Raw genomic sequence first — 15,592 nt, 5'->3', positions numbered from 1 at the left:
CAAAAATAAATAAATAATAAAATAAAAAAACAACAAAAATAATAAAAAAATAATCAAAGAATAAAAAAGAATACTGTAGAACGATTTAGAACGCAGTGGAAGTATTCGTTCGTACCTTTTTGCGGAAGCGATTCACGCTAGAACGCGATGAGCCCGGATCGTAGAGGTTGATTCACGTGTCCTTGGATCGTCCTTTAAGGTCTTCTAACGCTCCAAACCCGCGGTGGATCGAACTACAAACGAGCACGATTGCAAATCCACCGTTCAAGTCCCCTTAGAATAATACGTTAATGGAGGATGTGCTTTCTCTCTTTTGTTTTCTTATTCTCTCTCTTTTTCCGTTCTTCGTTTTATGTGGGATCACCCGTATATTTATAAGGGATTCCAAAATCCTAATAGCGTAAGAGATAAGGCCAAATCGGTTATTAATTGTTATCCTAATATGATTAGAATTTATCTCTAATTAGCTTTCCAATTTGAAAGCGAGATTAATACTAATCCAATTAGATAACATAATATCCGTCGGATCGAGCCCGATTATGGGCGCACCCGATTCGATTTAACCGAATGCCAACATCTCCCACTCGCACATAGCTGGATCGATGCCATCGTAACCACTTCCTCAACATTACACCACTATTAATTCTATTCATACAGGAAAATGAACAGTGCGACCGTCGAGTCAACCTGCATTTTGGGAGCTCTATACTAGAAACCGCATACGGCAAGCATAGAGACATCAACCCTCAAAAAGAAATATTAGACTCGTGATGCCCTAGACCATTGAATTACATTAGGTTCAGCATCTCTAATCCCTCAAAGAGCCATGCTAACCTCTGCTGCGCACAATATGACACAATACTCATGATTGTTTCGCTATCCTGAAGTGACACAACCTGTCGACAATGAGTCAAAGTGTCTAAAGGTAATTCAACTAGTCTTTCTTGAGCCCTCATGCCACTAAGTTGAGAATTGATTGCTTTCCCAGCACTGCCCCATGAAGTCGCATCACTCATAGCCGTAGGAAACATGCCAAAGTAGCAACATCAATTCTTTCACTTAATGACATAGTCAAAAGTCACTAAGGGTATCTAACATATATAGGACATTGTCTCAAAAATAATATCCGTAAGAACTCACACGATGAGAAAGCAGGGATCTATTCACTCATCTTCTTTATTTGGTCGCCCAGCACATGTAGTACCAAATACATGCTATGACAGAGAATCCCAATAAGAGTATGTCTTTCTCAATGTCATACGGCTCTTAGCTCAGTCACTCCCTGTAAGGTATCGAACTTCTAAAATTATGAAGTTACGGTGGATGTAGTATGCTCGATTTTTAATATAAAAATAAATATAAATAAAAAGTGTGAGATACTATTTTTGTTGGACTTAAGGGTGTAAAGTATAAGTTGGAAATGACCTGTGCTGAAATCGGAGCGAAAACAGAAGATTTATAATTTTCTGTGAGAGACGGGGCAGATAAATTAGTAGAAAATGCACAGTGTCAGAAAATTATGAAAACTGGAGGATATGTCAGAATTATTTTTGTGAGGCTAGAATTAAAGTTTCATCCCATTCTGACACTCGGAAGGTGGAGAATAAAATCGAATTGTTATCAGCTAGCGATTACAGTTCGGTAGAGCTTTCGGTGACCAAACGGGGTCGAAACTGAAAGATTAAAAATTCTTTCGTTAAGTAAAACCGAGCATGACTGCCAAATTTGAGCTCAAACGGACATTCAGAAGGGCAGGCGAAAAATATCTGTACCTGAGCTACAAACTGAAGTGAATAGTGTTTTGGGGGCATATATATATATATGTGAACCCTTTGCCTTTTTGTCCCAAACCGAGAGAGAGAGAGAGTTTCTTTCTTTCTCTCTGTCTCTATGATCTCTCTTTCTCTCTACCAAAGAGAGGATTGGAGGAGAAAAATTGGAGTTGCTTGGTGGTGAAGCAAGCTTGGAGGAGATTAGAGTAGCTTGGAGTTGAAGCCATCTTCATCTTCTCCTTCTTTGGTCTAAGTGGAAGCTTGTGTTTGAGGTAAGCTTCATGAACCTCTAATGGTGAATTGCTAAGGAATGCTTCGAGAGTCATTTACTAGATCACGTTTGCCACGAGCCCTATTTCTCATCCAAGAACCATCACCAACCATTCGCTAGTGTCACTTGGCCTTCTTCCTGCCCTAGCAGGTGCTATACTCTCACAATGCAAGCATGCTCGGGTGTCCACCTACCAGACCACTCGGTCCCTACTATGCAATGTAATAATAGTAGCAACTGACCAATGATAAATGTATGTCATGCACCAACTTGAGATCATGCAAAAGCATATGCTTGCTCAATTAACTCATACCTGCCACGACGTCGTCAGCAACAGCAGGCCCCGCAACTCGGGCCGCTTATCCATGGCCACTTGGCGCTTGCCGCGAACCCTCCGGTTGCATCGTCCTCAACGGCCGCTCCCCCGACCATGCCGCAGGTGACACACCCGCAGGCCGTCCCGGAGAGGAATGGGCCGTCGCCAGTGTTAAGGCCTGGCTATCACCTTGCTGACACTCGTCCCGCATATGGCCCGGCAGCCCACACTTGAAGCACTTGCCCTCTCGCTGCTCACATTGCTGTGGGAAATGAGGGCCCCCACAAATCACACATCTCGCCGAGGACCGAATGTGGTACGTCCCCGGAGCTCGAGATCGAGAGCACGAACTCACCGAGGTTTGTTGGGAACTTGACTGACCATCATGCCCACTCGTTGGTCGTCCTTTTCCTTTCTCCTCATAATAGGCCTCGCGCCTCTCCCGCAGAGATGCCTCGCCCTGTTCTATCCACAAGGCCCGATTTAGGACTTCCGCAAAAGTCTGCAACTTAAGCATAAGTACAGGCTTGTAAAGATCCGACCGAAGTCCACGCACAAAGCAGTCGGCCTTGTCCTAGTCATCCCATACCACGTCCGAAATACAATGCACGATACGGGAGAACTCTCGCTTGTAATGCCTGACCGAGCGGTCTCCTTGCCGCAGCTTCCGGAATCTTTTCTGAAGCTTCCTCTTCTCACTGTCGGGGAAATAAGCAGAGAATATTAACCCCTGAAACTCATCCCAAGTCATAGGAGGGAGACTAGGCGATCGATCTCGCTTGACGCCTTTCCACCACACCTTCGTCGATTATTTCAGATAGTGCGCGGCTAGGTTTACCTTGTCTCGCTCCAACACGTACAGATCCTCGAAGAGTGTTTCCATAGAATCGATCCACATCTCAACGACCCACGGATCTGCATCCTCTCCAACAAAGGTAGGCGGATCAAATTTCTTGAAAGCCATGAGGGCAGCCAAAGCTCGCTCTGTCACGCCTTGCCCCGAGACCGCTACCAATTTGGTCCGGTTCGGGCGCGCCGGACGGACGCCGAACGGACAGCACCTCCCCTGTCCGCCCAAGGCTCAACACAGGATCATGTACAAAGAATTTGCCCAGGGATAATTCAATACATACACGATCCAACAAGGAGAGAAGCACAAAGAGAGCAATACAACAAGACCAAGTAACACAAGTATACATACAAGTGCATAAAGAGAGATACATCTAACTATTACATCACATTCCACTTTTACATCTTTGATTACATTTACATTTTCATCATCACCCAAAATGAAAACATATTCCACTCACATGCATCTAGGTACAATGTACTCTCCAAAATACAACCATGTCACCTATGTACACGAGGGTACTCTAGTACAAAAGGAAAGCCACAACTAGCTAGCCAGGGCGCTACGCCCTTACCGCGATCCTCCCCCGGAACGCTCGCACTCGGCCCTGCAACAAGATGGGGTGAGAACTATATAAATATAGTTCCCAGTGGGTACGGCCGCCGACTCCGCCGATGTTCCCACTAGGTCAAAGCTGGCACAGATAGATAGATAGATATATATAGAAATGAAACTGCGTCTATCCTATACTATGCCATCAAATGCAAACAATGCATGAAATATCATCTAGCAACAAGCCTACTATTATGCTAGTATGCTTCAACATTGTAATGAATACAAATACAACATAGTTATGCAATCCACTATCATATACTATGTTTAATCATAGGATGAATGCAAATCCACTTATGCAATTCATATCATTACCCAATCCACTAGGCTACCCCGCCTAAGATCTCAAATCTCATAGGTACTCACACTACAAATCTAGTAGGTGAAGAGGTGAAGAGCTATCGCGCTCTTTGCCCCGACTAATATCTCAAATCTCATAGGTACTCACACTACAAGTCTAGTAGGTGAAGAGATGAAGAGCTACCCCGCTCTTTGCTCCGACTGATATCTCAAATCTCACGGGTGAGGAGCTACCCCACTCTTATCTCGCCCGTCTCACATCTCAAAGCCATAGGTAAAGAGCTATCCCGCTCAATTCTCATAAGTAATGAGCTACCCCGCTCAATCCTCATAGGGAAAGGGCTACCCCGCCCTTCGCCCCAACTCACTTCCCAGTCCAATGGGTGAGGAGCTACCCTGCTCGTATCCTACCCGGTGAGCTACCCCGCTCGTGAGCTACCCAGCTCGTGTGACAACTCCGGCAATGGGTGAGGAGCTACCCCGCTCGTATCCCACCCAGTGAGCTACCCCGCTCGTGAGCTACCCAGCTCGTGTGACAACTCCGGAGTGCACTGCTTGTGTGGAGCGACCACCACAAGCTCAAAACAGACTTGTGAGTATGATCCAATCCTCGCCAACTGAGGATACCCTGCCAACTAGGTTAACAAACACTCGAAAATCCACCTATCCCTAGGTCCATGTCAAGTGTCTCAACCACACTAATCAACTCACACTAGGGAATTGAACTATCATCTATGTTTATGCCATAGTGTCTCAATTGCACTAATTCTCATCAATAATGCCACGATTAGGGAAACTCACCTATTCCCTATGTTTCAATGCCATAAGTGTTTCTATTACACTAAGTTCCAATGCCACTTGTCATGTTAATATTGTTTACATGCCCACTCGTCCAAGTTATAGTGTTTTCTATACACTAGTTCGCATGTCCTAGTTTTCATCATAATCGAGTTCACCTTCTCTTATCACTATAGGATCTCATGTCAAAACCAAATCCCTCAGCATTTGAGATGTAAGTGTCAGTCCATAAAGCTACACAACTAGACATGCAGGAAATAGAAATACAACTAATATATAATCTTATAATGCATAAGATATATATATATGACAACCTTCTAACTCGGACATAGAAAGAAGCCAGTTGCTTCGGCATGGGCACCACCAACCTTTTAACTGCTACCAAAGGCTAGACGTTTCGATTTTGTATATTTTGAAGCTTTCGCGCCCGCGACTGCAGCAAGGACTGTACCGAATACACGGCCTTTTTCCGATATAATCTTCGCGTAGCCTCCGTCGTATCGCCGAACCCGACTCGAACGACCAAACGTCAGAATATATCAATTTGGTTTGCATCGATTCGTGATTTTGAAGCTTCGCCCGCCAAGCTGACGAGCAAATCGTACCGAAATGGCGCTTTCTTCGAATCTCAGCGTAGGCTCGTCGTATTTGCCAACGACTTTCGCCAACGCGTCAAATACTATCAATTTGGTTTGTATAGGTTCAAGTTTAATCGAAAAAACCGCCCTCATAAGCAAAACCCCTCTCTTGAATGCCCTAAGATGTAACTATGCAAAATTCTATCAATTGATCTCTTTAAATTCCGAAGCATCAATCACTACTTAGCAGCTAGAGTTTCACTAAATCATTCCTTAGCAATCTACCATTGTTGCTATCAAAGCTTACCTCTCAAGTTTCCTCTTAGACCAAGGAAGGAGAAGATGAAGATGAAGCTTCAACTCCAAGCCTTCTTCTCCACCAAGCTTGCTACACCACCAAACAGCTCCAATTTTCTCCTCCAATTAATTCTCTTTGTTAGAGAGAAAGAGAGATCATAGAGACAAAGAGAGAAAGAAGGAAACTTACTCTCTCTCTCTCTCTCTCTCTCTCGGTTTGGGACAAAAAGGCAAAGGGTTCACATATATATATATATAAGCCCCCAAAACACTATTCACTTCAGTTTGTAGCTCAGGTACAGATATTTTTCGCCTGCCCTTCTGAATATCCGTTTGAGCTCAAATTTGGCAGTCATGCTCGGTTTTACTTAACTTAACGAAAGGATTTTTAATCTTTCAGTTTCGACCCTATTTGGTCACCGAAAGCTCTACTGAACTGTAATCTCTAGCAGATAGCAGTTCGATTTTATTCTCCACCTTCCGGGTGTCAGAATGAGGTGAAACTTTAATTCTAGCCTCACAAAAATAATTCTGACATATCCTCCAGTTTTCATAATTTTCTGACACTGCATTTTTTGCTAATTTATCTGCTCCGTCTCTCACAGAAAATCTAAATCTTCTGTTTTCGCTCTGATTTCAGCACAGGTCATTTTTAACTTATACTTTACACCCTTAAGTCCAATAAAAGTAGTATCTCACACTATTTTTATTTATATTTATTTTTATATTAAAAATCCAGCATACTACATCCACCGTAACTTCATAATTTTAAAAGTTCGGTACCTTACACGGTCCCTCTCCGCCGCTACCTCTAGACTCACAGAAGTCGGGTTACCCGACTCCGACGGAAACATCTCCGTCGCAACTCCCGGCCGTTCTCGACGAGCCGCAGCTGGTGCTGTCACCAGCCGGTCCACGGTTTCCTGGGGTCGTTTCATTCGCTCGTCCTGGCGCATTGCAGCCTCCTGCTGCCGCTGCACTAAATCAGCTTGTTGTCTCATCACTCCAACGAGTGTGGCCAACTGATCACGAAGCTCTGAGTCTCCGCTCGCGTCGGTTTGCTCAGGGACACCACTTGTCCCCTCTCGTGCCGATCTGGACGAAGATTGCCTACGCGGTGCCATCGCTTTCTGAAACAGGACAACTCGATTAGTTCTCGATCCTCTGGGCCGAACACGAGACCACTAACACCGACTCAAAAAGTCAATTTGGCGAAAGTCACGCAAGGACGTCTATTCTCGTCACTCGGCTTCATGTTGTGCGCGCCCAACATGAACACTCTTGGTCGAGAATAAATCTTACCTTGAGTCTACCTCTAATATCCGTCTTAGCGGTTCCGACACAACCCAATCTATTAACTTTTCGCCACGAATCACAAGTCCTCGTCTCTCACGAGCCTTATTCTCCTATGGTTTCACTATCCTGGGGTCTCCTAGGCCTGTCTAAACCATTTTTCCATTCTCTACTTTATGCCCTGATACCACTTTGTCTGTCACGCCCCGCGACCGCCCGCCTATTTGGACGGGTCGCGGCGCCGTCAACAGACCGCCGAACGGACAGAGTTTCCCCTGTACGTCCTAGGCGTCGCAATCAAAACAATGAACGAGTGCTCCAACCAGGAGCGGATATCAATCAAAATTGCACAAGGAAGTATCAATAACATAAAACTAACTGCTATTACAAGCATTCATTTTATACAACATTTTTCTCTTACATTTACTTAACTTCCGAATACAATCACATTATTACATTTAATACAAGTTGGTTGTTGTCATTCCATTCTAACCCCTAGGCCCTGCTGACTCGGGGTACTGCTAGCTCTGGTCTCCGGGGTAGGGCGCTATCTACGGAGCTACGCCCTTGCCTTGCGCCGCCGCGCCGCTCACGTGCGAACCTGTAACACCCCAAAACAACGTGGGGTGAGAACCAACTCTATGGTTCCCAATGGGTACGGGCCACCCAAGGAAAAAGCTCGACCAATAGGTCCGAGGAGGCACTGCAACATGTTAGTTCAATAATATACAACAGATATATATATTCAATTGAAATACATGCCATGCCTCACGATATGCGATATGAAAATTATGCAACTCTATGCAACAACTAGTAGATCAATTGATTCTACACTTTACTTGGCTACTCTTAGCTCATATTATTCACTCTAAGGTTTCTATTACCTTAGGATCTCACTTAAGTCCACTGGCTACTAAGGTTTCTATTACTTTAGCCCAAGCCTCTATCTCTAGCTCATAAGGGTTCCACTACCTTATCGAAGCTAACCACCCGACTTGGCTTCGAGTCAATCATCCGCGGATAGTCCGCGCACTAGCTGCTCAGCAGCCTACCGCTCTCCGTGACTTAGCCTCTTAGCGGCGAAATCGTCGCACACGCTGAACCCGCCTCAAGTCCCTTGACATAGCCATTCTGGCGGCGAACACGTTGCACTTACCCAGCGAGGACTCGAGTCATGACCTATCCTTCTGGCGGCGAACTAATCGCACCTCACCCAACAACGGTTTCAGTCACGACTCAGCCACCTAGCGGCACCCGTATCGTACTTACTCAACAATGGTTTCAGTCAATCCTGGCGGTCTGATCCACAATCGGCTTAACCATTCGGCGGCGAAGTCGTCGCATACGCCACGTCAATGGTCCAAGCCCCGGGCTGTGATCTCCATGTGATCGCCCCCAATCCTCCCTCGGTATCAACCTCGGCGGGGAAGTCGTCGTACACGCCCTAGCCTTGATACCAGGGTCATCACAAGTCCTGGGATTCCGGAATCCACTTTCCACAGGTCGAGGGTCCATAACCAACCCTATGTTGTCGACCTAGAACATCCTAGTGGCTAATACCACTATACTCAACAAACTAGGTTTAACTTCACTCTAGGTTTATCACATACATGACCTAGGTAAAACCGCTATGTTCTATCTCATCTCTGCCTAGATGTCAACCTCTAGGTTCACTTGTTCGACCTATGTTTACTAACACTAGGTTCGATGCCACACACCTAGACTTGTTTGACTCTAGGTTTACTTGTTCAACCTATGTTCCTGAACACTAGGTTAGGTGCCTCTCGATCTACTTGACATCCTAATTGTCCAATCGAGTATTCTATTTTTCTCATGTCAATCAACTCTACACTTCTAGAGTTATCACCTAGTTTACATGCATGTCTACCTAGCACATTCTCACAATGCTAATCATGCATTCTATGATTTCTCTATCATCTCATATGCGTCTACTTAGCATTTGCATCATATTATTAACATGCATTACTTAGCTTTAGCTACATGCATCATCCACATGCTTTATTTACATTTATATGCATCAATATGGATTCTTAATCATTTTAGACAGAAAGGGCAACCTAGTCGCTTCGATAAGCACAACCCATCTTAGCTAGCTTTCCGATTGCTCGTCGACACTTGCAATCGGCCTCCCGCGGCACTTGGCACCCGCTTGGGCTCGAACTCGTAGTTGCACTCCAATAGCGCGTCGCTTCGCCGTTTCAAGAGTTAAAGGTCTTCGCCTTGCTATTACGGCGCTCGGAACTCGATCTCGCGATTTATGGACGTCGCCTCGGCCTTCCAGGCGGAAACGAAGCTTCAAACGTCCGTTTCTTCGATATCTTTGTAACGGCTTGTCGGATTGCCGAACCGACTTCGCCAACGCGTTTCGTTACCTATCAATTAGGTTTACAGAGGGTCAAATGAGATCAAACCCTCATATATACCAAAACTCCATTTTGGATGCCCTAGATGCTATCCTAGCTAAATCCACCAAATCGATCTATGAAATGGGGAAAATCCATCTAGATAGCATGCTAGGGTTCCCCTCAAACCAACTTTAGAGATCAAAAACCTATCTCTAAAGATCTACCATAGGAGGGCACCAAGCTTACCTTTTTATGCTTGCTCCAATGGTGAGAAGAAGAAGAAGATGATGATGGTGATGATGATCCTCTTCTTCTCCTTCTTTTCTTCTTCTTCTTTTCCTTTCTTTCTTCTCTTCTTTTCCTTCATATACAGAGAGAGAGAGAGGGAGATGAAGGAGAGTGAGGGAAAGAGAGAGAGAGAGAGAGAAAAGCCCTCTCTTAATCCCCTCTCATATTGTAACAAAATGCTAAAAAGCCTCTCAACTTTCCACCCTTCACACTGCCCTCACTGGGCAAAACCCGCGCGGAGGGACCGGTCTTCCCGACATGGGACCAGTCCCAGAGGACCTTCCTATTTTCCACGCGTTCGGGAACCGGTATCTCCCTGAGAGACCGGTCCCCTGGAGACCGGTCTGCCCACCAGAGACCGGTCCCCGAGAGCTCGTCTCGCGGGACTTGGCCAATTTTTGGCCATTATCGCAGGTGTCGCCTGCGGGGACCGGTCCCTCCCTGCCAGGGACTGGTTGCATCAGCAACCCTGCAACCCTCAGCCGATGGGACCGGTCTCTCCTGCCAGAGACCGGTCCCCGAGAGCAAATCTGCTAAAGATGCAGATTCTGCATCTTTGCTCTCGCGGACTCCATTCCAATGCACTTTTTGGGTTTCGTGCATCCTTAGCTTCTCCGAGGGGTACTCACTCGACCATTAGTCGATCCTGGACGAAGTGCAACTCTCGGATTTCGAGAATTCACTTTGTTACACGGGGCGTGACAATAGTGACCACCCGGGCGACACCAAGATGTATCAGGACTTGAAAATGCTCTATTGGTGGCCGGGAATGAAAGGTGATGTTGGGCGCTTTGTGGCGAAATGTTTGGTATGTCAGCAGGTTAAGGCAGAGTGCCGGTTTCCAGCGGGAAAGCTTCAGGGCCTACCTATCCCCATTTGGAAGTGGGAGGATGTAACTATGGATTTCGTGGTCGGGTTACCTCGTTCGACGGGCGGCCACGATGCGATTTGGGTGATTGTGGATCATTTGACGAAGTCGGCTCACTTTTTGCCGATCCACACTGCTTGGGCAGGTGATAGATTGGCGCAGGTATATCTTGATGAGATAGTGAAGTTGCACGGGGTTCCGAAGTCAATTGTATTGGATCGAGATCCCCGCTTCACTTCACGCTTTTGGAAGAACCTGCAGGAAGCGCTTGGCACACGACTCGATTTCAGCACTGCGTTTCATCCTCAGACAGATAGGCAGTCGGAAAGAACCATTCAGATTCTGGAGGATATGTTGTGAGCGTGTGCCATTGACTATAGGGGCAGTTGGGCAAATCACCTACTGATGACACCCAGAACAGTTACCCTTTTTTGAGCATCTATAGGGGCAGTTGGGCAAATCTGCTCTCGGTTTCTGCAGTGTACCGGTGACAGCCAGAACAGTCATCGGTTAACAATGCTCCAGACTTGAGTTTTGCATTGTTTTGACTCTAATTCGCGTCGAGCAATGTTAAAAAATTTCTAACTCACTTGGAACTCAACTTTAATCCTTCCAACATTGTCGGAATGTCAAAGGGCTTGGAACTCACTTGGACCGTCCCTAGAGCAAGTGGCAAAGGGCTTGGTGGTTGGTACCCGAGACCCAAGTTCGAATCCTAGTTGATTCACATTTCCAGCTAAGTTTATTTCTAAATGAAATAAACTAAGCGGGTAGCGTGCTACCTATCTCTCAAAAAAAAAAAAAAAACATTGTTGGAATGTCAAATGGACTTTGTCCAAACATCTCTCTCGCATTCTTTGGTCAATTTGACTAAAGTTCGATATAGTCTACCGAAGTTCAGTATATTACAGCATGGGCGTCGATCTCTGGCCGGCAAGAGACCGAATCCTAGGTTTCGGCCAAATCCAACGACGATACACCACCCAAAGCCTCGAAAAACACCGAAAAGGGTATCAGGGGCAGTACGCATTTTGTGGTTTAGCCCGAGGAGCATCGGCGGTTCAAATGGCAGCCATACCATCCCACAATGGAAGGTTGGCAATAGCCCGCAAAAACAAAGGACTGCGTTTCAGGCCACAATGGAAGGTTCCCCTGAGTGCAATGTTGGTTCAGGCACCTGCAACAAAGATTTTTTACAACTATGGTGAGCACTGGTTAGAGTAGGTGTTGAGGAGTATCGTGCTCACCAATTTATACAAGGAGTTATGCCTTTCTCTGTGAGATCTGCTAACCAAGGACTTTTTCTTATATAAACCCTTACAAAATTTATAATTTGCCAAATAATCCTATCAAAATTTTATTTAGCGAAATAACCTTATTTCGTCCAACTCAACGCCAGGGTGGAAGATCAATTAGGAAACGGTGAACCATTCACTGTCTTGACTAAAATTTAAAAGATGGTGAATCATTTACTGTCTTTTTTTTTAGAAAAAAAGGCGGTAAATGATCCACCCTTTTTTTCTATTTCCTATATAGAATCCTAACAACCACACAAAAAATCCAACAAATCATGTACAACGATCTTAGCAACTAAAAAAGGCCTAACAACCTTTCTATACAATCCTAACAATCAAACAAAAATTCAAATAATTTGCATAAAATCCTAACAACCTCACAAAAATCCTCACAATGCATGCAAAGAAATCTATAAACAACGATAATAATATGAAAACGGAGAATGATTCACCGCTTTCTAGGGATGGTGAATGATTCACTACCTTTCTCATTTCTGTCCAACATTTCACTAAGTTGGCAAGAAGAGAGTTAGTTGGCCAATAAAATTTTGGAAGGTTCATTTGACCAATTAGAAATTTTTTAAGGGCTATTTTAGAAAAAAGTCTGCTAACCAATCCAAAACACAATGTAAAACAAAAGATCGCAAAATATATTCTAAGATGCTAAAATTGTGAGTCATCTATGAAGTTCTTCAGTGTTATGATGCTTAATTGCCCACCTTTTTTGGTGGTTTCTTGTTCCTTGTGTTGGTGAAATTGATTGGGTTGGATGAAAATTTTCAATTTATATGGTATATGTAAAGAGTTTAAATTCTGTGCTTTTATGTATATCGTCAGTCCTGTTGGTGCTATTACGCTTTTATTCCTTCATTTATGCTATTTAATGCATGATTTATGCTAATCATGTACTTGTTAACTGACAGCTTCTGTATAGAAACATGCAAGAGGTGGCGGCTGAAAGGTATGTTTATTGCTCTTTCTGGACTGATACTTGTACCTAATATTACTTTCATTTTAAGGAAAAAAAACTCCAATAACAATTAATTAACATAAATCATTTCTATCTATCAGCAATTCTAAAATGTGTCACACCCCTGTGCGGAAGCCCAATTGGGTGCGCAATAGATCCGTTGCACGGACAGAGTGTTTTTTGTACATACAAGCCGTCGGGATTGCAAGCAACCTATTACAACTACAATTTGCATAACAAAAAGATATTAATACATAACACTCACAAATTCCCATAGTACTCTTTCTCTCTTTCTTTTTTTCTTTTATTTGTTTTAATAAGAAGCCTAACAAAACTTTTAGTTATATTTACAAAGAGTTTATTGAATACACACATCCCAAATGACATTCTACCAGCTTACGTTTCCTTACATCATTTTTCACTTCTAAAACGGTATTAGCAAAATTTGGGGTTAATTAACTTCTAACTATATTGCTGTCGTCTTACCCCCCACATAGTGTGCTCACTGCCACCCCATGCGTCACCTATGTAAGAAAAACATAAAAAGGGTGAGAACGATATACAACAGTTTCTAGTAGTTACTAGTACTGAGAGAAGCAATCTGTACTCACCAGGTCCAATAGTAGGTATAATAGAAGTAAATGAAAGCTGTATATTGAGAACAACTAAAATAGGCTGTATATCTTGACGAATAACAATAATACATGGACTACTATGCCTCTACCAAGCAATACAATTTTAGATGTTTCAAAAATAAGGAACTATAATTTCACAATTTATGCATCAATTATTATACCATGTCAAACATTTGAAGCATCATACTCAGGTTTATGGTTTTTGTCCAAGAACAACGTGCATTTATCTTGGGTGAAGCACTTAGGGTTGTGAGTTCTGGCTAAAGAACAAAAGCCCCTCTACCCTGAAGTACTTAGGGTTGTGAACCCTGTCTAAGAACAACGGCTCTAGTTGCAAGCTTTGATCATATGCACATGTTTAAGGTTTACTAATCCACAAGTTTTATTCCAATAGCTTCTCGAATAGGGCAACAAATGCGTAATAAAAGAGCTACCAACAACTTCAGCACAACAAAATGCAATATTTTACTATCAACAAGTATGCTTCTTTTAGGTAACAAGAACAACATGTGTTAGCAATAATTAAAAAACAAAGATCACAACAAACAATATAAGCATGCTTTTAGCCATAATGGATCTTGAAATGTAGAGCCAAGTATAAGCATCATAATAAAGGGGTAGAACATGGATTATGCACAAAAGAAAGCCATTGGACATAGTGAGAGATCAAACCACTATTAGTGGCAGCTTCCCCACCTTAATTTAGGACTTCCGTTACTCAAAAGCTAATCTCCTCTCAACTTGAGATCTTAGTGTTCTTTTTTGTTGAAAACCATGTTGAATTACATATCAAATGATTAGAAATGTTTCTTAGCTTATGAGTACTAGTTCTAGCCCTGTCATCAAAAAGCTAGTTTATTTAAGTCTCAAATTAAACTGGGAGTTCAATTGCAGCCTAAAACTTGGAGTCCATTTAATCTCAATTTTTTATAGCATAATCTAGACATCCATATATGCTAGTCCGCCAAATTTCATTACTTCATTCAAGTATAAAGAAAAAAAAAGGAACTAGGAGTTCAATTTTCATGCCCCGAGCTTGCAACAGAAGAATCACTGGACACGCGCATAGACTTGCCGAACGGATAGTTTCCCCTGTCTGTCGGAGGCGTCATAACCTGTATATATATCACGTTCCAAACAGGAATAATACACCAGGATTGCATAAGGATAATATGTGACATGAAATAAAACTATCTATTACATAATTTCCATTTCCTTTATTGCTTTCATTGTTTCCCAAATGCAACCCAAAATATTGCTTTACATTTTCTTTTTCTTTATATTTCCAAAAAGTACTATTAGCGGGTACACCGAAATAGAAAGGACCTCTATTTATTGTGCTACGCCTTTTCCTCGCTCTGCCCGTCTATCGTGTCTCTCGTGCATAGGCTTGAAAAATATTGGGGGTGAGAACTATAAACATAGTTGTCAGTGGATATGTCACGCCCCAATCCCCGCCAATTTGGTCGGGTTCGGGTCACGTCAACAGACGCCGAACGGACAAAGCCTCCTCTGTTCGCCCAAGGCTCTAACAACATGTATAAAGTGACAATAAACGAGAGAATTGCATATATAATACAAGGCTTGCACGAGGGCAAGCAACAACGTAAGCGAAAGCTCTAAGCTAAATATACATTACACATGATATTTGATTTCATTTAAACCAAATTCAAGTAAACAAGGCTATTACATTCCATTCAACCATCATATCTTTTACATTTAGTCATCCTCCAAATACATGATTATTTACACTTTTCATACCTAAATCAACAGAATAAAGTTGATACATGTATAACAAAAGGGAATGACTACAAAATATATAAAGTCCCGGTGGCCGCTACCTACGGCGCCAAACCCTTGCCTCGGTCCTCCACCGCCCCTCTCGTACTAGGACCTGTAGGGTTGGTGGTGTGAGAACTACAACGAAGTTCCTAGTGGGCTCGGCATCCGACCTCGCCGACTTACCCACTAGGTCCATCCAGGCATAAGTATTTCAAAGGAAGAAAAGTAACCATTACTAATGCAACTAATACTATGCCTGCAAGAAAGAAGTCAGTAGATATACAATTTCAATGCGGTAATG

General features: G+C 43.4%; 1 protein-coding gene across 1 annotated transcript in view; it reads left to right on the top strand.

Moving 5' to 3' along the window:
• The first annotated feature begins 12,763 nt into the window (after positions 1-12,763).
• Positions 12,764-15,592, top strand: part of LOC109706005 — a 64,386-nt gene continuing 61,557 nt past the window's right edge. Inside the window, exon 1 of the mRNA XM_020226814.1 lies at positions 12,764-12,865. Coding sequence (XP_020082403.1) covers positions 12,843-12,865 — 23 coding nt within the window. The 5' untranslated portion in view covers positions 12,764-12,842. The remainder of the gene's footprint in view (positions 12,866-15,592) is intronic.

This window comes from Ananas comosus, unplaced genomic scaffold (genome assembly GCF_001540865.1).
Source record: "Ananas comosus cultivar F153 unplaced genomic scaffold, ASM154086v1, whole genome shotgun sequence".
NCBI lineage: Eukaryota > Viridiplantae > Streptophyta > Magnoliopsida > Poales > Bromeliaceae > Ananas > Ananas comosus.
Note: the sequence above shows the minus strand (reverse complement) of the source record. Positions and strands in the feature narration are given on the sequence as shown.